We start from the raw sequence: 22,159 nt of genomic DNA, 5'->3' as shown, positions 1-22,159 counted from the left end.
TGGAACGGGGAGATGGACCGCACGGCGGGCAAACCTGCTCGGGCTGATGGACGGCAGGCGGACTGTGTGCGCAGGCACGGGCGGCGGCACTGATAGAGCCAGCCAGCCAGCCAGCCAAAGCCAGGCCAGCACAACTGACGGTCCCGGATCCCGCCAGGAGGCGGCCGAGCGCCAACTTTACGATACTGCGCCTGCGCCGCGACCGCCAACGCGCCTACTCTACGCTTGCGCGGCGCAACTTAGAGCCGACTAGAGCTGGAAGATGGCGGCGTCCGTGGTCTGCCGGGCGGCTACCTCCGGGGCACAAGTGCTATTGCGCGCCCGCCGCTCGGTAAGGTGGTGGCGAGAGCGCGGGGCTTCAGGGGACAGGGCTTCGGGAAGCGGACGGGTGTGGGCTGTTAGCAGTGGCAGGTCGAGGTGGGGAGGACGCGGGGTCAGGGCCGTGGGAAGGTCATGGAGGAGGGCGGGGAAAGGTACCTCGCCGCTGGCCTAGGGGCGGGGGCGGGGAGGGGGACTGGCATCCTCCTGAGCACCTGGGAGGTGGTGAGCGATTCCCCAACAGAGTCCTCACTCGCAGCTGTTCCCTTCCACAGCCGACCCTGCTGCGGACGCCAGCCTTGCGGAGTACGGCAACCTTCGCTCAGGCGCTCCAGTTCGTGCCGGAGACGCAGGTTAGCCTGCTGGACAACGGCCTGCGTGTGGCCTCCGAGCAGTCCTCTCAGCCCACTTGCACGGTGAGCTGGGGACGCCACTGGGGAGAGGGCCTGCAGATTAGGCCTGCCATCTTTTCTCAGGTTGGGGTGTGACCTTGGGCTCGGGTCTTCCCGTTTATGGTTTGGATTCGGACTCAGGATCACTCACCCCAAGAATGGCCCCATTCGCGACCCTAGCCACGCCTTGGCTTCACGGGACAATCTTCACTATAAGCCAACATTGTTTAGCATATAATGCCCGTCAAGTAGGCGGCCAAATTCTTTTCCAGCCTTTTGTTAAGGAGCCCATGTAAGAGAAGTGATCACGTCTCCTCTTACAATGCAGAAAATGGGATTCAGACACCTTAGGTGACTTGCAGGCGTCCAGGTCTGTCACCCTCATCATGCCCAAGCTCATAATCTCCAGGCTAGACCACAAATGCATTTTAGGAAGAAATTAATTTTAACAGTACAATGAAATGTGTGATTTTCCAAAAAATACAAATTCTCAAAATTGACTCAAGGATAGAAATCTTGACTCACAAATAGATATATGAATAGGTGAGAAGATTCCCAAGAAATAATTATCTCCTCCTCCCTTCAGTCACCATCCCCCAGCTCCAGGGCCAGATGTTTTTATTGACACATCCTTTTAGTTTTCCAGAAACAATGTCCTGCGATTTAAATTATTACTAAGCATAGGAAAAGGTGGCCTGCAACTTCCTTGTTATATGGCACCTGTTGTAGTAAAGAATGCTATATTACATGAACTTCAAAATGTCCTAGATTGTAAGGAGCCGTCTGTGTTCCAGTGCAGAGAATCTTAAGAGTCTTGCCAATTTTGATAAAAGGGTACTGTAGATTGTAAAATGCCTCTTGCATTCCAAGATGTTAGATGTGAAATACATGTTCATCTAAGATTGTGTGACTTATGATATATGCATTGACATCTCTTAGGAAAGCAAATATTACTTTATGTTCTCACTTATCAGTGGGAGCTAAGAAATATGTACATACAGATGTAGAAAGTGGAATGGTGGACAGTGAAGACTTGGAAAGATGAAAGGGTGGATAATGATTGCAGTGAGCCAAGATCGTGCCACTGTACTCCAGCCTGAGTGACAGAGTGAGAGTCCATCTCAAAAAAAAAAAAAGAAGAAATTACTTAATGGGTACAAGGTGTGTTATTCTGGTGATGGATAACGTAAAAGCCCTGATTTGACTACTTGTGCTTTTTTTTTTTTTTTTTGGAGACAGAGTTTCGCTCTTGTTACACAGGCTGGTGTGCAATGGTGCAGTCTCAGCTCACTGCAACCTCCATCTCCCGGGTTCAAGTGATTCTCCTGCCTCAACCTCCTGAGTAACTGGGATTACAGGCATGTGCCACCGTGCCCGGCTAATTTTTTGTATTTTTAGTAGAGATGGGGTTTCTCCACGTTGGTCAGGCTGGTCTTGAACTCCCTTGACTACTTGTGCATTCTGTGCATGTAACATCGCACTTGTGTGCGGGGCACAGTGGCTAACACAGGTAATTCCAGGGCTTTGAGAGGCCAAAGCAGGAGGATCAATTGAGCCCAGGAATACGAGGTTGCAGTGAGCCATGATTACTCTGGCCTGGGTGACAGAGCAAGGCCCTCTGTCTTTAAAAAAAAAAAAAAAAAAAAAAAAATGGAGTTTTGGGTGTGGATAGAAACTTTTAAAAATTGCGCTTGTACCCCATAAATTTATACAATTAAAAAAAAGTCTTGGCGCAGTGGCTCATGCCTGTAGTTCTAGCACTTTGGGAGACTGAGGCAGGCGGATCATGAGGTCAAGAGATTAAGACCATCCTGGCCAACGTGGTGAAACCCCACCTCTACTAAAAATACAAAAATTAGCTGGGCGTGGTGGCACACACCTATAGTCCCAGCTACTCGTAAGGCTGAAGCAGGAGAATCGCTTGAACCCAGGAAGCAGAGGTTGAGTGAGCTGACATCAGGCCACTGCACTCCAGCCTCGTGACCGAGTGAGACTCCATGTCAAAACAAAAAAAGTGGCCGAGCGCAGTGGCTCATGCCTGTAATCCCAGCACTTTGGGAGGCTGAGGCGGGTGGGTCACAAGGTCAGGAGATCGAGAGCATCCTGGCTAACATGGTGAAACCCAATCTCTACTAAAAATACAAAAAATTAGCCGGGTGTGGTGGCAGGCGCCTATAGTCCCAGCTACTCGGGAGGCTGAGGCAGGAGAATGGCGTGAACCCGGGAGTGAGCCGAGATCACGCCATTGCACTCCAGCCTGGGTGACAGAGTGAGACTCCGTCTCAAAAAAGAAAAGTATCTTAGGAAAGTAGATGTGAAAAACTTAAATCAGCTGTGAACAAATACTAAATTGAAAGACTAGACCATGTGACCAGGTGGGGTGAGTGGTACATGTTTCTGTTTCTTTTTCTTTTTCTTCTTTCTTTCTTTTTTTTTTTTTTTTTTTTTTTTGAGATGGAGTCTCTGTCTCACCCAGGCTGGAGTGCAGTGGCACAGTCTGGACTCACTACAACCTCTGCCTCCCGGGCTCAAGCGATTCTTCTGCGTCAGCCTCCCAAGTAGCTGGGACTACAGGCATGTGCCACCATGCTCAACTAATTTTTGTATTTGTAGTAGAGACAGGGTTTCACCATGTTGGCCAGGCTGGTCTCAAACTCCTGACCTCGTGATCCACCCGCCTTGGCCTCCCAAAGTGCTGGGATTACAGGTATAAGGCACCACGCCTGGCCTGTGGTGCACGTTTCACAGCAACCAGGAGGCTGTCAAGAAAATTAATATTATCGGCCGGGCGCGGTGGCTCAAGCCTGTAATCCCAGCACTTTGGGAGGCCGAGGCGGGTGGATCACGAGGTCAGGAGATCGAGACTATCCTGGCTAACATGGTGAAACCCCGTCTCTACTAAAAATACAAAAAACTAGCCGGGCGTGGTGGCGGGCGCCTGTAGTCTCAGCTACTTGGGAGGCTGAGGCGGGAGAATGGCGTGAACCCGGGAGGCGGAGCTTGCAGTGAGCCGAGATCACGCCACTGCACTCCAGCCTGGGAGACACAGTGAGACTCTGTCTCAAAAAAAAAAAAAAAAAAGAAAGAAAATTAATATTATCTTATTGGGTGCCAGGGCAACACTGGGCAGTGTTTGGTGTCCAGATCTGATTAAAAACGACAACAAAATGGTGTTATAGGAACAATATTTAGTGTGATAAAATATACAGTCTAAATCAATAGTCCCTTCCTTAATGATGAAAGGATCAAATCATTGCCAGAACAAAGGCAGCGTGTAATTTTTAGAAAGGAAAAAATAAGTAGTTGTTTGCAAATGATGTGTTGTATGCCTAGACAAAAACAAATAATTAACTGAAAAGTGAGAGTGAATTTAAGGATTTTGTATGCTGGTGAGACCAGGTAAATGTGCACAGTTAGAAGTGTCCCTGGGGGTCCTTGATAGCCAATCAGGAGAGCAATGATGCAGTGTGACTAGTCATTCGGCTGGCCCTCTGTTTGCCAGGCGTGACTGTATCTCCAAGCACAGGGGTCCTGCTGGGGCAGTTCTCCCTGACTCCAGGATTCATGAGTCCCTGCCTGGGGCTTGTACTGAGTCACTCAGGTGGGGTGTGAGTAGGGGGCTGGGGAGTGGTTTGTTTGTAACCTTTGTTGGTGGCTTCTTGTCCAGGTGGGAGTGTGGATTGATGTTGGCAGCCGTTTTGAGACTGAGAAGAACAATGGGGCAGGCTACTTTTTGGAGCATCTGGCTTTCAAGGTGAGGCTCTTGAAGTCTGTCTCCTCTGGACTTAGGGCTGCCTGTTGTCCCTCCTGAGGATGAAGGTCAGAAAAAATAGCCTGATTAGGCCGGGCGCGGTGGCTCAAGCCTGTAATCCCAGCACTTTGGGAGGCCGAGGCGGGTGGATCACGAGGTCAGGAGATCGAGACTATCCTGGCTAACATGGTGAAACCCCGTCTCTACTAAAAATACAAAAAACTAGCCGGGCGTGGTGGCGGGCGCCTGTAGTCTCAGCTACTTGGGAGGCTGAGGCGGGAGAATGGCGTGAACCCGGGAGGCGGAGCTTGCAGTGAGCCGAGATCACGCCACTGCACTCCAGCCTGGGAGACACAGCGAGACTCCGTCTCAAAAAAAAAAAGAAAAAAGAAAAAATAGCCTGATTATGGGCCTCAGTGGCGGGGCGGATGTCTGGCCAGCCTTCCTAAAAGGAACCACATGAGCTTAACGTCTCCTGAGTAGGCACGTATCTGATGAGCCCCTGCATGAGGCCCTCAGAGCCAAGAAGACCCAAGGAACCACAGGAACCCCACTTTTCACCAGAGAAGCCAGGCCTGTGTTATGTGCATGCATACAGGAGACCTGTGGAACACACATAGATATGCACGTGCATTGTAACAAACCCACAGACATGGACGTACATGCTTGCTTATGAAATGTTCTGCTGTGGTGGAATACCTGGGCATCCCTTGGTTGGGGTGGGCAGGGCCATGGAGCTCTAATGGGCAACCCAGCCAGCTGCAATGTCACGGGTATGTGTGCAGTATTAACCAAGAGATAGCACCACTGTTCTCCACACATAGGACTAGGATTGGGTCCCACAGAGGTGGCCACTAGCATGTATAAACAGACACATACAGTCATGGGAATGGCATGGGAGGAGTGGGTTGTATCACTTGAACACAGGTGTGGGCTTACCTGACCATGGCTGTCAATAAGAAGGGGGAGGTGTACTGGTAATGACCCCACTGCTTGTTGGTAAGGTGTTACAGGAGCTTTAGGAAACACTTGGTCTGGCCATGCCCTTCTGTCCTCACCCTGGTTATCTCTATTCTGTTGGCCCATGATGCCATGGCCTTGGTCACCACAAGGCCTGCTTAGTACTTGGTAAACACAGACTCTGGGATCTGTGTCCCCAGAGTCTATGCTGAGGGAGGTACCTGTGGACCAGTGGTCCTGCTGGATCTTTAGCCTCTGAGGACAGGGTTCTTGGGCTCCTGTGTGGCTTCTGATTGGTCTGGTTGATATCTGATTCCAGGGAACAAAGAATCGGCCTGGCAGTGCCCTGGAGAAGGAGGTGGAGAGCATGGGGGCCCATCTTAATGCCTACAGCACCCGGGAACACACAGCTTACTACATCAAGGCGCTGTCCAAGGATCTGCCAAAAGGTAACACCTGGAGGAAGAGGTGGGGCAGAGGGCAGGGGAGCAGAGGACAGCTACCCAGGAGTCCCTGGCTGACCACAGAATCCTATTACCCTTAGCGTATGGCTTTGCAGCTGGGCAACTAGGTGTGGGCAGCAGGAGATGCCAGGCCTGGGGATTTTGTGCTGTCATTGGTCTCCAGTGGTCCACCTGGCACCTAAACATGTCCTCCTTGCATCTAGTTGTGGAGCTCTTGGGTGACATTGTGCAGAACTGTAGTCTGGAAGACTCACAGATCGAGAAGGAACGTGATGTGATCCTGCGGGAGATGCAGGAGAATGACGCATCTATGCGAGACGTGGTCTTTGACTACCTGCATGCCACAGCATTCCAGGGCACACCTCTAGCCCAGGCTGTGGAGGGGCCCAGTGAGAATGTCAGGTGAGAGTTGGCTGGGCTTGTGGTGGGATGCTTGCCCCATTCTCGCCTGGCCAGACCCTTTCCAGGTCACATTTTTAGTTGGCTAACTGTCTGTCGGGGTTATTTTCCTGAGTCATGCGATTGGAGACAGTTTCTATATCCATGTGGTCCAGTGAGTCTTTTTTAATGGCTTTGTGGGCTTCACTTGAGTTTTGGGCTTTGTTTTAAGGTATGTTTTGGTGCATGTCCTGACAGTCCAAGGGCGGGGTGTCTGGGTGTCCCCTCCATGTGGTCTCTTGTCTCCTTTGGTGATGGCTCTGGGAGCTTTGATACTGCCCTTTGAGAGTCCCACAGTGTTGGCTCACACATTCTCAGAGAAGACTATGAGCCTGTCCTGAGGTCAGGCATGAGGCAAGGGCAGACGAGGGTTGCCCTCTGGGCCTTGGAGGGGTGGGTGGCAGAGATGGGGAAAGGGGGTTGGGGGTGTGCTAGGGCCCACTCTTCGGAGAAACCATGCCTCTCCTAGTCTGCCTCCTCAGTCCCATTCACGCACACACCCCAACTCACTCCAGTGTGGTAGAGGTGCTGACACACTGGCCATATGTCTTGTAGGAAGCTGTCTCGTGCAGACTTGACCGAGTACTTCAGCACTCATTACAAGGCCCCTCGAATGGTGCTGGCAGCAGCTGGAGGTGAGTGATGGACTCACTGAAGTGGGGTCCTAGCCTTGGTTATCAAAGCCAAGGTCCTGGTTCCCACCATAGGGGACGTTCCACCCCAGGGGACCCTGCTCCCACCCTAACCTTGAGGGGAATGACCTTCCGCCTGTGCTGTCTGAGGTGGGATAGGAGTCTACCCTGCTGCCACCACTGGGACTGGTTAAACAGGATGCTGTCCCTCTGGTACAGGTCTGTCTTAGCCCCACCTAGTCCTAGGATACTGAGTTTATGGGCTGGTAGGGGATGTAAGCCCCTGGCCTTGTTCCTTGTGGCCTTGCCCTTGGGAGAGCCAGCCATTAGTTGTGTATTGATGCATGCCTGATAACAGACCAAGAAGTGCCTTGAAAGGAAGGCACAGAGGGGTCGGGGAGATTTCACTGGGGCCTCAGAGTTGTAGGTTGGGGGAGGGGCTTTTTAAAGCACCTGTAGTTTGAACAGAAGACTGAAAGGTGGTGAGTGTTACTTAGGTGGTATGGGGAACTGAGCACAGGGGAAGAGCATGTCATGGTCTGAGGTTTGCTCTGCTGCTGTGTGGGGTCACAGTGCAGGCAGGCTAGCTAGAGAGGGGCTGTGGTAGGGACTGGGCAGGAGATGGCAGGAGCAAGGGGGAGCAGTAAATGTACTCCAGGTGGTTTTATAGATGGAACCTGGTTGGGGTCTGGACATGGGTAAGGAACTGAGGTTAAGATGCTTCCCATCTTGGCTGGGCGTGGTGGCTCACGCCTGTAATCCTAGCACTTTGGGAGGCCAAGGTAGGTTAATCACTTGAGGTCAGGAGTTCGAGACCAGCCTAGCCAACATGGCAAAACCCTGTCTCTAGTAAAAGTACAAAAATTAGCCAGGCGTGGTGGCAGGCACCTATAATCCCAGCTACTCGGAAGGCTGAGGCAGGAGAATCGCTTGAACCCGGGGGGCGGAGGTTGCAGTGAGCTGAGATTGTGCCACTGCACTCTGGCCTGGGCAACAGAATGAGACTCCATCTCAAAAAAAAAAAAAAAAAGCTTCCCAGCTGAGCTGACTTTGGCAGCTGAGTATGCATAAAAGACCAATAGGATGAACATGACCGGGGCTTTGGAGCTGAGGAACCTGGGGGTAACAGCAGTCTGACATGTCTGTCAGACTAGCAGGGCTTGAGCTCACGGAAGGAATAAAAGGCCAACACAGGGCAGGATGCGGGGGCTCACGCCTGTAATCCCAGCACTTTTTGGGAGGCCGAGGCAGGCGGATCACGAGGTCAAGAGATTGAGACCATCCTGGCTAACACGGTGAAACCCCGTCTCTACTAAGAATACAAAAAAATTAGCCGGGCATGGTAGCGGGCGCCTGTAGTCCCAGCTACTTGGGAGGCTGAGGCAGGAGAATGGCATGAACCTGGGAGGTGGAGCTTGCAGGGAGCCGAGATCGTGCCACTGCACTCCCGTCTGGGCGACAGAGCGAGACTCCGTCTCAAAAAAACAAAAAACAAAAACAAAAAAAAAATAGGCCAACACAGGCCGGGTGGAGTGGCTCACGCCTGTAATCCCAGCACTTTGGGAGGCTGAGGTGGGCGGATCACGAGGTCAGGAGATTGAGACCATCCTGGCTAACACAGTGAAACCCTGCCTCTACTGAAAATACAAAAAAATTAGACAGGCATGGTGTCGGGCATCTATAGTCCCAGTTACTTGGGAGGCTGAGGCAGGAGAATAGCGTGAACCCGGGAGGCGGAGCTTGCAGTGAGCTGAGATCGCATCACTGTGCTCCAGCCTGGGCAACAGAGCGAGACTCCGTCTTGGGGGGGAAAAAAAGGCCAGCGTAACTGGTGGCACCACAGAGTCCTCTTGTGGAGGTGAGGAGGCCAGATCCAAGGAGTCCTAGGGTATACGTTTGTAACATTATTTGCAAATGTCCCCAGCTCTCAGGGGACCCCAGACCTTACCACAGCCCTGTAATAGCACCTCTTTCTGCCCCCTCACTTGCCACCCCCTGCCGGGCCAGCAGCCAGAAATACTTGAGGGAGAGCTAGAGGGAAAAGGCAGGCCAGGTGGCTTTGTACCCAGGAGTACCAGTCTTGTCCTTGATATAGGTGGAATGCACCTTCTCAAGTGAGAACCCACACTTACATCACATGGCAGCCCGTGTTGAAGTTCTGAGCGCTGCTGCTCTTCTAGGACTGAGGCCGTGGGAGCTATCTGGCCCTGAGGTGTCTGTCCTGTCCACAAGGCAGGGTCTGTCTGAGGAGGACCTTCTTTCCTCACCCTGTTCTAATGTCACATACTCCTGGTTTCTCCCACTAAGACAGGACATGGGGGTCCTCCGCCTGTCTGTGAACTCCCCTGCACCCTGTGCTTTGGGCCCTGGCTGGTCAGTAATGCCACTGTCTGTCTCAGCAGGAGTGGAGCACCAGCAACTGTTAGACCTTGCCCAGAAGCACCTTGGTGACATCCCTTGGACATACGCAGAGGACACTGTGCCCGCTCTTACTCCGTGCCGCTTCACTGGCAGTGAGGTGTGCTGCCTGTTGGGCCGGGGTAGTGCTCAGCTGGGGGCCTGTGGGAGGACCCCCATGTGCATGGTTATCCTGGTGACTCCAGAGATACCTCAGCAGTTGGGAAGGGGTTCTCTGGCTTCTGCGTCACAGGCACACATGGTCACACACACGTACACCCTCTACCCACCTTTTCTGTTCCCCCGGCAGTCTGGCTGTCCCTCAACCTTGTCATACTGTTTCAGATCCGCCACCGTGACGATGCTCTACCTTTTGCTCATGTGGCCATTGCAGTAGAGGGTCCTGGCTGGGCCAGCCCGGACAATGTGGCCTTGCAAGTGGCCAATGCCATCATCGGCCACTATGATTGCACTTACGGTGGTGGCGTGGTGAGTGCCAGAGTGAGCATGGTACCTCACCTTCAGGGAAGAGAGGGTGCTGGGGCTGTGTGCTTCTGTGCGTGGGGGTCACAGTATGGGTTGAAGACAAGAGGGTGGGTGCTGACCACCTATCCCCCTGGCAGCACCTGTCCAGCCCACTGGCTTCAGGTGCCGTGGCCAACAAGCTATGCCAGAGTTTCCAGACCTTCAGCATCTGCTATGCAGACACGGGTTTGCTGGGTGCACACTTTGTCTGTGACCGAATGAAAATCGATGACATGATGTTCGTCCTGCAAGGGCAGTGGTAAGTGGCAGCCTGGTACTCCTAGGTGGGATGGCGGCTTTAACCAGTGCAGTGGGAGGCTGAGAGAGGACACATTGGCTCAAAGTGAACACCACCCACCCACCCCCGCCCCCTCCGACTTTAGGATGCGCCTGTGTACCAGTGCCACGGAGAGTGAGGTGGCCCGGGGCAAAAACATCCTCAGAAATGCCCTGGTATCTCATCTAGATGGTGAGTCCTGCAGCTCAGTGGGGAGGGATAGAGTGCATCTTGCCAGCGACAGCCCCAAGGTGGCCACCACTCCTAACTAACCAAAGTTAGAAAGGAAAACTTTGAAGACCACACTGTGCCCCATCACCCCACCCTTGGAGATGCAGGCAGGTGTGGGACAGGTCCGCAGCCCATCGCTACCATAATAGGTGACCACAGAAGAGAGGGCTGTGATCTGGGTCAGCATGAGGTCAGGGAGGTCCTTGTCAACCTTAGGCTGGAAGTTGTTTGTGTACCTGTGGGTCCAGGATTGGGCTGGGTGGACTTCTGAGCCCTCCCCCATCCTTAAAGGCACTACTCCTGTGTGTGAGGACATTGGTCGCAGCCTCCTGACCTATGGCCGCCGCATCCCCCTGGCTGAATGGGAAAGCCGGATTGCGGTAACATGGGCCCCTGGGAGAGGTTCTGGAATCTTGACCTGACAGACACCTGGAGGTGCAGCGTTGGGGCCTGGCACAGCAGAGCCTGCTCCTGTAGGCATCCCTGGTGTCCTAGGCAGCTGTCACCTGCAGGGATAGCATAGTGGGAGGGCAGGGCAGAGGTGCTGATGGCTGTGGAGATGGGTGCGGCCCATGGAAGTCTATAGCAGGGATCCCTTCCGCCTTTCCCCTTTTGGGTTGGGGACAGCTGCATGCTGCCTGTGGGAGATCTCAGCTAGTTGGATGATGCTGACTGGCTGAGGTGGTGGCCAGGTGCCTGTTAGCTAGTATGTCCTCTGCCTCACCCTGCAGGAGGTGGATGCCAGTGTGGTGCGTGAGATCTGCTCCAAGTACATCTATGACCAGTGCCCAGCGGTGGCTGGATATGGTAAGTGGCCTAGGGGATCTGCTCTTTGTTTATTTCCTCAGGCCATTCTCTTGGCCTCGCCTTCCATCTCTGCTCCCCCACTGCTGCTCAGCTTACAGAGCAGCCAGTTAAGGCCCCAAGCAGCTCTCCCAAGTCCCCTGGCTGCCAGGGAGTTCTTGCTCAGAAAACCTGTCCCGGCAGTTCCTTGACTGCCTGCCAGGGTGCCTCCATCAATACCCTGCACCCGTCAGGTAACGGGCACCTCCATGTGGGGTGGGGCTTCAAGGGCCAGAACATGAAGGGACAGGCTCAGCACCCCTGGGGGAATGTTCTCTTCCCTCTTTCCACTCAAAGCCTGTCTTGTGCTGCTCTAGGCAGCAGCTCCGAACTGGGTGCGGCGCAGGGCCAGGTGTCCCTGTGCAGGCCAGGTACCCCACCCTGACGCTCCACCCTATCCCCACAGGCCCCATTGAGCAGCTCCCAGACTACAACCGGATCCGTAGCGGCATGTTCTGGCTGCGCTTCTAGGCGGGAAGCCTGTGTAAACAAGAGAGCTGGGCTGGGGCTCGTGGTCCCCCCACCACAAACACAGCACTCCGGCTCCTCTAACCTGTGCCGCAGGTGACCACCAATAAAATCTTCTGCTGAGAAATGTGTCGTCCCTCTTTTGGCATTGACATGGAGTCCATGGGGCAGTAGATGGGGAGCAAGGACTTCCCTCTAGTTCTGCAGCTCCTGGATCCTCCTGCCTTCCCACAGGCTGATGTGTCCTCAGCCAGGGGCAAGCATGGGGGCTGCAGCAGAGGCCGGAAGTCTTTGATGCCTGCAGGGAGCTGAGCCCAGATGTTTCCACTCAGCCACTTAGGGGATGTTCCTCAGCCAGCCGGTCCCAAGAGTGGGCTATGGGAGTCCATAGGAAGTGTAAACCCAGCCTTTGCCCCTGTAGGAGTCAGCCTGGAATCCCTGGGGGCTCAGGTGGGAAACCCCTCACTGTGGACCTTGTGCCAGGTCACCCCCTGGTGGTCTCTAGTTTGCTGGGGTGGACCAGAGGGGCCAAGGGGTATCTCCAAGGATGCCTCTTGCGTGTGTTTACTCTGGATTCTGGGAGGAGGATAGCCTGGGGCATAGTGTTCCCATTTGGTTTCTAACTGCTGCCTGGACAAGCAGGGCAAGAATCCTTTGCCTCCGCTGACTCAGGCTCCAAGAATAGCCCTGAGCTCAGTGGGGCCCAAGCCCCCTCCTTCAACTACATCTGTCCCAGGCAAGTCCAGAGCTGCTGCCCTGACAATCCCCTCCCCATTTTCCTGAGGCTGCCAGGACCCGGTACAGCTCTTAGCTACCTAGTCCCTCTGTTATCTCTTTGGATTCTGGTCCCCATGGTGGGTGGGCAGGTAGGCCGTTCCTCCTTCACCCCCCAGTGCTTCCACAATCAGGTTCTCTGGGATCCCAGGGGGAAGTTGAAAGTGAGGGGCCCAGTTTTCCTTTGAGGAAGTCACTGCCTGGCAATCACAAGCAGGGTGCTGGGACAAGGTCGTTTAGAAGAGGGCTGTTGAGAAGTCCCCCTGGCATCCTAGCTTGGAAGTAGCCCAAGGAACCCTTGTACCGTTCTCACCCTGCCCCAGTGCCTTTCCTTCACCATTGGGTGCCATAAGTTGTCAATTCGGAGACATTTGTTAAGCACCTTCTATGGTCCGGGACCAGGGCATTGCACAGATCATTCTACTTTGTGAACCGCTGGAGAGAAGATGCTGGGCAGCGCAGAACCCTGACAGGCCCAACCCTGGGTGCTCGTGGAGATGCAACACCCAGGCAGGGGAACAAGTGCCAAGTCTGTTGCCAAGTTTGAGCTCCTGGAGGATGGGGCTTCATCTGTAAGCCCAGCCTGGCCCTTAGAGACTACAGGTGTGCTGGTCATGAGAGCTTGAGCTGCTGGGAGTGGTCTGGTTCTAAGGGACCTTGCATACCAAGCCAGGGACTCTGGTCTTTACCCTGGAGCCATGCTGGGGAGGTGTGTGGAGGTTACCATGAAGAGAAGTGACTTGGTCAGCGTTGAGATTCAGCATGGGGACTCTCGGGCCACATTTCTGTATCAGTCCTGGTGAGCTGTGCTGTGGCAGAGCAGAGGTCATGGCCACACAAGAGCTGGAGCCAGCTGCAGGGGACACAAAGAGGACTACATTCCCAGCAGGGCTGGGAGACGCAGGGGCAGGAGTGGATTGGAGGAGGGTAATCTTCCATAGTCCAGTGAGGAGTTTGGTGGTGTCTAGGGCACAGTGGGATGTGTGGGGCTGGCACCTGATAAAGAGGCCCTGGTTGGAAACAGATGGGGAGAGGTAGTGACTGAGGCCAGGGAAGGAAATGTTCAGGGAAGCTTGGGAGGGAGAAAGATGTGCTCTGGGGGCTCCACTGCCCTGATGGGATTGCAGATAGGTACTGGCCTCTGGGGCTGTGCCCTAGGCTGTGTGCCTCCCAGGAGGCCAGAGCCGGGGCCTCAGAGGGCCACATTCCTGCTCATAAGCCTCATAGGAGCTCCAGACATGTAGTCATTCCAACCTTACTCCTACCTTCCCAACAGCCTCTCCCAGCACCCTTTGAGAGACCCTCTCACAGCAACCTGTCCTTTCTTTTGGGGGCACCTCAATTCTGATGAGGTTTGCCTGAGCACCCACCCTCCCAGCTGGGCCTCCTGTCTCCCCTAAGGCTGGCCCACGTGTGCACATATGTCTGTACTGTACTGTCTGTGCCACTGGCCTGCTCTCGCCCGCCCTGGCTCTGCAGGAGGAAGTGACAGTCTTAGTAGGAAGGGGCTGCTTGTGTGATGAGAACATATGTGGTTCTCTGCAGCCCTCACCTGGAGCACACCTTGCAGGGATGGGGGGTCCTGGGACATGGTTGAGGAGACTCTGACCTTGGAATAAGGTTCTAGGCCCCATGGGGTCACAGCACTGTGCCCCAGGATAGTTTCGGGGGTCAGTAATAAGGAATAGCCCCAGCCTTCCTTGGGCAATAGGAAAGCAGGCAGCATGGATGGTCTTCACTGCCTCCAGCTCTGGCCACACCGGAGTCCTCAGGCTGTGGGGCTGGGCATATTAGAAGGGGCCCAGCAGCCTTGGTGAGTATAGATGTGCTTTCTGGGCTGCCCAGAGTTATTCAGGATTAGCAGAAAAAAAGGGGGAGCAGGACCCAGATGGAGGCCTGCCCTTCTTAGGGGTGCCTGTCTGCCTTAGTGTCACCCATCTAATGAAGAGATACGCATATACAAAGTCCCACCTCCTTGGGACAGTGGCCCTGGTCTGGTGTATTGGGGGACTGTCCACAGCCTCAGAAGCCAAGCTGGAGGAGGGTGGGAAGTCAGCCTGGGTAAGGGGAGAGGAGTAAGGTAGCGGGCAGTTATGAAGCCAGAAGCTACAGGTACCATGAGGGCAATGAGGAAAGGAGGAAGGGGCCCAAGGAGACCTCGGCCTGGTGGGGGAGATGGGTGGCAGGGACCTGCAAGAAAAGTAGATGGAATGAGGGGATGCCTATGGGTGAGGACATGTAGGTAGGGGGACCCGGCCTGAGGCATGGAGGGCTGGATTCCTGAGAGATGAGCTGTCACTGTGGGTGGTCCCGCTCTCCACAGATGGGCGGCCCCCTCCCTTCAGGCACAGCTGGATTGCATCTGCCTGGGACATGGTAGAGGGTGTGGGACACTGGGACATATGCATAAGCATGACACAGGTTCTCTCCTCCTTCTGGCTTATCCCCTACAAAGACAGGGTGAGTTACTTGGATCTAGGCCAAGGGGACCTTGGTTTCCCTAAGACAGGCCCAGAGTCACTCATTTGCCAGGGCTTCTCTCCTGTCAAGGAGATTGGGGTGGGGCTCAGGAGGCCCACCAGACAGATGGCTGAATCACAGGAGTGGCCGGCGGGACCCATGGCCTGAGGGCTTGTCTGGGCACCCCCACCGGATTGGCGGTGAGTCATCCTCAGCTGCAGCCCCCACCCCCCACGGCGCTGCTGCCTTGTGGCTCTGCAGGAACCTGTCCACTCCTCAGCCTGGTCACTGTGATTGACCTAAAGTAGCCAAGACCTGTGACCTTAGATGGAGTTAGGGGTACTCCCTCAGCATCTGTCCATGGAGAACCTTCTGGGAAATTCCCAGAAGCCAAGGGGGGTCGGTGGGTTTATAGTTAAGTGCGTCATATCGTTTGTCTGGGGGAGGGGTGGTGGGGGCGGCGACCTCTCAGGGATGTGGGTGAGGGCGGGTGCCTGGGTCCCCGCCTGCCGCTCCGCCCCCCGAGATCAGGGATTTTTCTCTGCTCTGCCCGCGGGACTGCAGCGGCGGCGGCGGGAGCGGGCGGACGCGCAGGCAAGACCAGGACTCGGGCTGGAGGGGCGCTGGGCTCGGACCCGCCAAGGCCGCAGGGGAGCAAGGGGCAGAGGCGGGGGTCCTAGCTGACTGCTTCTACCGACTAGGATGAGGCTGCGGCTTCTGGTGGCCGCGCTCTGCGCCGGGATCCTGGCAGGGGCGCCCCGAGTGCGAGCCCAGCACAGGGAGAGAGGTGGGCACCGCAAGGGAGGACCCGGCCCGGGGCACTGCACCGTGTCACCCTCCGCTCCACTCGGCCTTCATCCCCGACACCCCCCCACCCACAACCCAGCCAACTCCGCGACTCCCCGAGGATTCCTCCTAATTCTGGGACTCCCCGAACCCTCCGCGGTCGGTGCTGGGTTCCCTAAACTGCCTCCTATCCTGTTCCGACTCAAATTCTGGCTCCCTGGATGCACGCGGGGTCCCCTGCCTTATGTCAATCGGCGCCGGCCCCTAGAGGCTGACCTCAGTCCCAAATCCACACCCGTGCTGGCGACTCTCCCTCCCCCGCACACCCCAACCCCCCGCGGGAGTCTGCTCTGGGACCCACCCAGCTCGACTCCCTCCAAGGCCCCCAGGCTCAGGCCGACTCGGCCCTGGTTTGCATAAGATGAGGCCTACTCTCCCCACCATCCCAAGTCCCAGCGAGGCCACCGTGCGGGGAGGCGGGTGGTTGGCCTCCCAGAAGAGGCCCTGATCTCTTCTGCCCGCCCCAGTGACCTGCACGCGCCTTTACGCCGCTGACATTGTGTTCTTACTGGATGGCTCCTCATCCATTGGCCGCAGCAATTTCCGCGAGGTCCGCAGCTTTCTCGAAGGGCTGGTGCTGCCTTTCTCTGGAGCAGCCAGTGCACAGGGTGTGCGCTTTGCCACAGTGCAGTACAGTGATGACCCACGGTGAGTAGCGGCCCTGGGGGCTGGGGACCCCGGGATCCCACCAAGACCCCTTCCCCAGGAAGGGAGGAGACCCCGGAAACCTCAGACCGGGTCTTTCCGGAAACAAGTTTTGGGGAACCTAGAGACCCCCTAGCCAGGACCTCCTCTGGAGACAGAGATAAGGATTCCCTAGGTAGAACCTTCATGCCCTGAAGCACCTCCAGGCTATTGCAAGACAGGAAGGTGCAAGACAGGCTGTGTTTTCTGAGCTGGAGATGGGGAGCCCAGGAGGGGCCCCCCATGCCTGTTGGACTCTTCATGTTCTAGCCCCTTAACCCCTGCAGCCGTTCACCAGAGGTGCTCCATCTGGCCAGCATCCACTTTCCTACATCTGGACCCCTCCTCCTGCAATTATTTAATTAAGCAGCATCTTGTTTCCCACAGACTGTGAGCCCCTAAGGGCTCCTTCAGGCCTGCCCAGGCCCAGCTGCAGATGGTGCACAAAGGAGCCCCTGGGGAGTTTGTTAACCTGGGGGTTCCAGAGGAAAGTGGATGTGGAGAATCACAGAATGAAGGGACCTCTCAAGAGAGCCTGATACCCATAACCCTCACCCTAGAGGCCTCCTCAAGGCCAGGGCCAGAAGAGATCCTGAGTCCTAGCCTGTTGCCACCCCTACCCTCCAACAGGACAGAGTTCAGCCTGGATGCACTTGGCTCTGGGGGTGATGTGATCCGCGCCATCCGTGAGCTCAGCTACAAAGGGGGCAACACTCGCACAGGGGCTGCAATTCTCCATGTGGCTGACCGTGTCTTCCTGCCCCAGCTGGCCCGACCTGGTGTCCCCAAGGTGATCCTTACCCCTTCCATGCCTCCCAAGATGACCCCAAATTAAGTGTTCAGAGGAGCCGTGATTTGACCCCTGCACCTGTCCCAGGTCTGCATCCTGATCACAGATGGGAAGTCCCAGGACCTGGTGGACACAGCTGCCCAAAAGCTGAAGGGGCAGGGGGTCAAGCTGTTTGCTGTGGGTAAGGACCGAGCAGGGATGACAGGTCAGCTGGGGAGTGGGAGCGGTCAGAGAGCATGTGGGTGACTGAGTCCTGACTGGTTGTCACTTCAGGGATCAAGAATGCCGACCCTGAGGAGCTGAAGCGAGTTGCCTCACAGCCCACCAGTGAGTTCTTCTTCTTCGTCAATGACTTCAGCATCTTGAGGACACTACTCCCCCTCGTTTCCCGGAGAGTGTGCACAACTGCTGGTGGCATGCCTGTGACCTGGCCTCGTGAGTTCCTGCCTACATGGTGTGCCCCGACCTAGACCCTGGACCCCAACCCCCACTTGGGAGTGCTGATTCCATCCTATGTGCTCCTGACCCTAACCCCAACTCTGCACCACACATGCCCACCCCAATCCTCCTGCCTGATCCCCTGATCCCCCATTCCCAGTGGATGACTCAACCTCTGCTCCACGAGACCTGGTGCTGTCTGAGCCAAGCAGCCAATCCTTGAGAGTACAGTGGACAGCGGCCAGTGGCCCTGTGACTGGCTACAAGGTCCAGTATACTCCTCTGACGGGGCTGGGACAGCCACTGCCGAGCGAGCGGCAGGAGGTAGGATGTCAGGAGTGATAAGTGGTGGCTGGGGACTTGGCTGGGCAAGATAAAGTGACCTCTGGCCCTGGGCAGGTGAACATCCCAGCTGGTGAGACCAGCGTGTGGCTGCAGGGTCTCCGGCCACTGACTGAGTACCAAGTGACTGTGGTTGCCCTCTACGCCAACAGCATCGGGGAGGCAGTGAGCGGGACAGCTCGGACCAGTGAGCAATTCTGCCAGCCTCTGACCCCATTCACCTAACTCCCCACCCCAGTACCCCCTCCCTCTCCTGACTCCATGAATCCCTGGTGGGACTCTCCCCCAGCTGCCCTGGAGGGGCCGGAACTGACCATCCAGAATACCACAGCCCATAGCCTCCTGGTGGCCTGGCGGAGTGTGTCAGGTGCCACTGGCTACCGTGTGACATGGCGGGTCCTCAGTGGTGAGTGAGAGATGTGGGCTGAGGGGAGTCCCTGCACCTCAGACAAAACTGTAGAGTCCTGTGTCTGCAAGGCTCACTGGCCTTTTGGTGCCCCCCATGCAGGTGGGCCCACACAGCAGCAGGAGCTGGGCCCTGGGCAAGGTTCAGTGTTGCTGCACGACTTGGAGCCTGGCACAGACTATGAGGTGACCATAAGCACCCTGTTTGGCCATAGTGTGGGGCCCACCGCTTCCCTGACGGCTCGCACTGGTGAGAAGGCTGGGCACTTTCGTCAGGCTGGGACGGGCAGGCAGGGCAAGGACCGGAGGCCACTGACATCCCATGTGCCCTGGGCAGACACTTCTGTTGAGCAGACCCTACGCCCGGTCATCCTGGGCCCCACATCCATCCTCCTTTCCTGGAACTTGGTGCCTGAGGCCCGTGGCTACCGGTTGGAATGGCGGCGTGAGACTGGTCAGTGTGGGGGAAGGGACGGACAGGCAAGGGTCAGGGCATGGCGTCAGCTGGCCTGACCCTGTCATCTTGCAGGCTTGGAGCCACCACAGAAGGTGGTGCTGCCTTCTGATGTGACCCGCTACCAGTTGGATGGGCTGCAGCCGGGCACAGAGTACCGCCTCACACTCTACACTCTGCTGGAGGGCCGCGAGGTGGCCACCCCTGCAACCGTGGTTCCCACTGGTGAGGGCTCTGTGGGCTGGGCCAGTGAGTGGGGGAGGTGTCGGAGCCCCAGGCTGCCTCTATGCTGTGCTCTCCAACAGGACCAGAGCTGCCTGTGGGCCCTGTGATGGACCTGCAAGCCACCGAGCTGCCCGGGCAGCGGGTGCGAGTGTCCTGGAGCCCAGTCCCTGGTGCCACCCAGTACCGCATCATTGTGCGCAGCACCCAGGGTAAGGTGGACACAACCAGCACCCCCACCACACACACTGAAGTTCCAGCCTCTCCTTCCACACCTGGGTCCCTATAGTCTCCTCCCTGTCTCCTTATCCATCTGCTTCCCAGGATGGCACTGAGCCCTGAAGTGTCACAGGGTGTGTCTGCCCCTACCCTGCCCCAGCCGATCTCCTCCCTGCCCCACACCCCTGTCCATGGCTTGCGACTCTGCACAGCCACAAACTCAGTCACCTGCCTTTCTGTGACCCTAGTGGTGACCACTGTACACCAACCTCTCATTGCATGTCCCCATCCAGCACCGACTTCTGCCATCCCACGTCAGTGTCTATCAACAGCTCATCAGTTCTCACTGCAGTCCACTGGCTCCTGTCATCCTACATGCCAGCATCCCACGGACCCCTGTCCTCCAGTGTCCCTGACCATCACTGGCCCCTTTCATCCTATGTCATTGTCTTGCATTCACTTTTTTCAACCATATCCCATCTCTCTGGTCCCCACCACCCCACATCCCCACCTCCATGGCCCTTCTCGCTGTGTGTCCCTGTCCATCACTGCCATCGTCCCACGTCCCTGTCTCTTTTTGACCCCTGCCCACCTACGCTGACTTCTCTCTTAGGGGTTGAGCGGATCCTGATGCTTCCCGGGAGTCAGACAGCGTTCGACTTGGATGACGTTCAGGCTGGGCTTAGCTACACTGTGCGGGTGTCTGCTCGAGTGGGTTCCCGTGAGGGCAGTGCCAGTGTCCTCACTGTCCGCCGGGGTGAGCACTACAGGAAGCTTGTGGAGGACAGCTGTCTGCCTCACTCTGGTCCTGGTTCTGACCTCTGACCTCTGTGTTTAACCCCTAGAGCCGGAAACCCCACTTGCTGTTCCAGGGCTGCGGGTTGTGGTGTCAGATGCTACGAGAGTGAGGGTGGCCTGGGGACCCGTCCCTCGAGCCAGTGGATTTCGGATTAGCTGGAGCACAGGCAGTGGTCAGTGTGGGGTGTGTGGGGGGACTGCTGAAGGGACCAATGAGGGTATGGGGGCCGGAGGGGACAGGCAGGAGCCATGCCAGCATTTCCCTCTGACCTCAGGTCCAGAGTCCAGCCAGACACTGCCCCCAGACTCTACTGTCACAGACATCACAGGGCTGCAGCCTGGAACCGCCTACCAGGTGGCTGTGTCTGTACTTCGAGGGAGAGAGGAGGGCCCCGCTGCGGTCATCGTGGCTCGAACAGGTCAGGGCCTACCCCTGTCCCTTGACTCTCTGCCTCCATTGCTCTTTCAGACCCCCATGCCTTCCCTTGCAGACCCTTGCTACTCCCCAGAACTCCTGCCTCCCCCTTCAGATTCCTACTCCCTCCTCCCTCAGAGACTCTGCTTCCCCTTCAGTTTCAGCTGTCTCCCCTTAAGCCCTTCCCATCTTCAGATTCCCCCGCTTCTCCCCTAAGACTCCCACAATCTTTGCCCTCAAATTTCCACCACCTCAGCCCTCAGACCCCCACCCCTTTTTTGCTGGACCCAAATCTCCTCTGAGATTTACACTTTCTCCTCCATCAGACCCCCTCACTGCCTCCTAAAACCTCCATCTCCCCACTTCTCCACTGGACCTATTCACCATCTCCTCTATCAGATCCCTGTCTTCTGTTAGACTCTCATCGCCTTCCACTATCAGTATCAGATAGCCCCACTCCTTCCTGCCTGCTCCAACAGACTCCCCATTGCCTCTCCTCACTAGACCCACTGGGCCCAGTGAGGACCGTCCATGTGACTCAGGCCAGCAGCTCATCTGTCACCATTACCTGGACCAGGGTTCCTGGCGCCACAGGATACAGGGTTTCCTGGCACTCAGCCCACGGTGGGGACTGGGGTTTGGGAGGGGGCAGGTCAGGGTGGAATGGGGGCTGGGGGTTTATTGGGGGTCCAGGTGGGGCTCTGGGGGACAGAGTTTGACTAGCCCTGGAGTTGCCTCCGTCCCTGCTCCTAGGCCCAGAGAAATCCCAGTTGGTTTCTGGGGAGGCCACGGTGGCTGAGCTGGACGGGCTGGAGCCAGATACTGAGTATACGGTGCATGTAAGGGCCCATGTGGCTGGTGTGGATGGGCCCCCTGCCTCTGTGGTTGTCAGGACTGGTGAGTGGACCCTGACCAGCTGCTAGCCACACCGAAATAGCTACCCTGCCCTGCTGTGTATTCCTGATTGCCCAGCTGCCTCCACGCCCCTGCTTAGTGACTGTCCTATCCACACTGACCCACCCCGCACTGATTAAGTGTCCACCCACGGTGACTTCCTGGTGGCCCCACACTGCCCACCCCAAGGCACTGACCTCCTCCTTCTCAGGGCTGCCTACAGTGACCTGTCCATACTAACCTCACACTGACTTTCAGATTACCCCCGTGTCAACCATGCCTGCACTACCACTCTGTTCTCTGCCAGACCCCTTTACCTTGCCTCTGTCCCCAGCCCCTGAGCCTGTGGGCCGTGTGTCAAGGCTGCAAATCCTCAATGCTTCCAGCGACGTTCTGCGGATCACCTGGGTAGGGGTCACTGGGGCCACAGCTTACAGACTGGCCTGGGGCCGGAGTGAAGGTATGGCTCCCTGATGCCACCCCTATCCTTCCTGGCTGGGACTGCCCACCCCTAACCATTGCTCTATGCCCACCTGGCCAGGTGGCCCCATGAGACACCAGATACTCCCAGGAAACACAGACTCTGCAGAGATCCGGGGTCTCGAAGGTGGAGTCAGCTACTCAGTGCGAGTGACTGCACTTGTCGGGGACCGCGAGGGCACACCTGTCTCCATTGTCGTCACCACGCGTAGGCAGAGCATGAGCTGGAGAGCCTCGGGATG

General features: G+C 56.3%; 2 protein-coding genes across 2 annotated transcripts in view; both read left to right on the top strand.

The window, feature by feature from the left end:
* Positions 1 to 234: 234 nt before the first annotated feature.
* On the top strand, positions 235 to 11,823 carry UQCRC1 (ubiquinol-cytochrome c reductase core protein 1). Its single transcript, XM_045386286.2, has 13 exons — positions 235 to 331; positions 594 to 734; positions 4,378 to 4,464; positions 5,741 to 5,870; positions 6,089 to 6,287; positions 6,879 to 6,958; positions 9,358 to 9,473; positions 9,698 to 9,841; positions 9,976 to 10,136; positions 10,261 to 10,346; positions 10,677 to 10,765; positions 11,117 to 11,192; positions 11,635 to 11,823. Exons 1-13 carry the CDS (start codon positions 263 to 265, stop codon positions 11,697 to 11,699), a joined length of 1,443 nt encoding a protein of 480 aa, XP_045242221.1. The 5' UTR covers positions 235 to 262; the 3' UTR covers positions 11,700 to 11,823.
* Positions 11,824 to 15,484: 3,661 nt separating this feature from the next.
* The window catches only part of COL7A1 (collagen type VII alpha 1 chain), a 31,836-nt gene continuing 25,161 nt past the window's right edge, over positions 15,485 to 22,159 (top strand). Inside the window, exons 1-20 of the mRNA XM_065540561.2 lie at positions 15,485 to 15,524; positions 15,632 to 15,717; positions 16,244 to 16,424; positions 17,091 to 17,250; positions 17,338 to 17,431; positions 17,524 to 17,685; positions 17,849 to 18,012; positions 18,088 to 18,217; positions 18,320 to 18,436; positions 18,539 to 18,685; positions 18,773 to 18,889; positions 18,965 to 19,114; positions 19,195 to 19,323; positions 19,944 to 20,087; positions 20,176 to 20,301; positions 20,404 to 20,547; positions 21,048 to 21,167; positions 21,297 to 21,440; positions 21,772 to 21,897; positions 21,979 to 22,125. Coding sequence (XP_065396633.1) covers positions 15,633 to 15,717; positions 16,244 to 16,424; positions 17,091 to 17,250; positions 17,338 to 17,431; positions 17,524 to 17,685; positions 17,849 to 18,012; positions 18,088 to 18,217; positions 18,320 to 18,436; positions 18,539 to 18,685; positions 18,773 to 18,889; positions 18,965 to 19,114; positions 19,195 to 19,323; positions 19,944 to 20,087; positions 20,176 to 20,301; positions 20,404 to 20,547; positions 21,048 to 21,167; positions 21,297 to 21,440; positions 21,772 to 21,897; positions 21,979 to 22,125 — 2,587 coding nt within the window. The 5' untranslated portion in view covers positions 15,485 to 15,524; position 15,632. The remainder of the gene's footprint in view (positions 15,525 to 15,631; positions 15,718 to 16,243; positions 16,425 to 17,090; positions 17,251 to 17,337; positions 17,432 to 17,523; positions 17,686 to 17,848; positions 18,013 to 18,087; positions 18,218 to 18,319; positions 18,437 to 18,538; positions 18,686 to 18,772; positions 18,890 to 18,964; positions 19,115 to 19,194; positions 19,324 to 19,943; positions 20,088 to 20,175; positions 20,302 to 20,403; positions 20,548 to 21,047; positions 21,168 to 21,296; positions 21,441 to 21,771; positions 21,898 to 21,978; positions 22,126 to 22,159) is intronic.

This window comes from Macaca fascicularis, chromosome 2 (assembly GCF_037993035.2).
Source record: "Macaca fascicularis isolate 582-1 chromosome 2, T2T-MFA8v1.1".
Lineage (NCBI taxonomy): Eukaryota > Metazoa > Chordata > Mammalia > Primates > Cercopithecidae > Macaca > Macaca fascicularis.
Note: the sequence above shows the minus strand (reverse complement) of the source record. Positions and strands in the feature narration are given on the sequence as shown.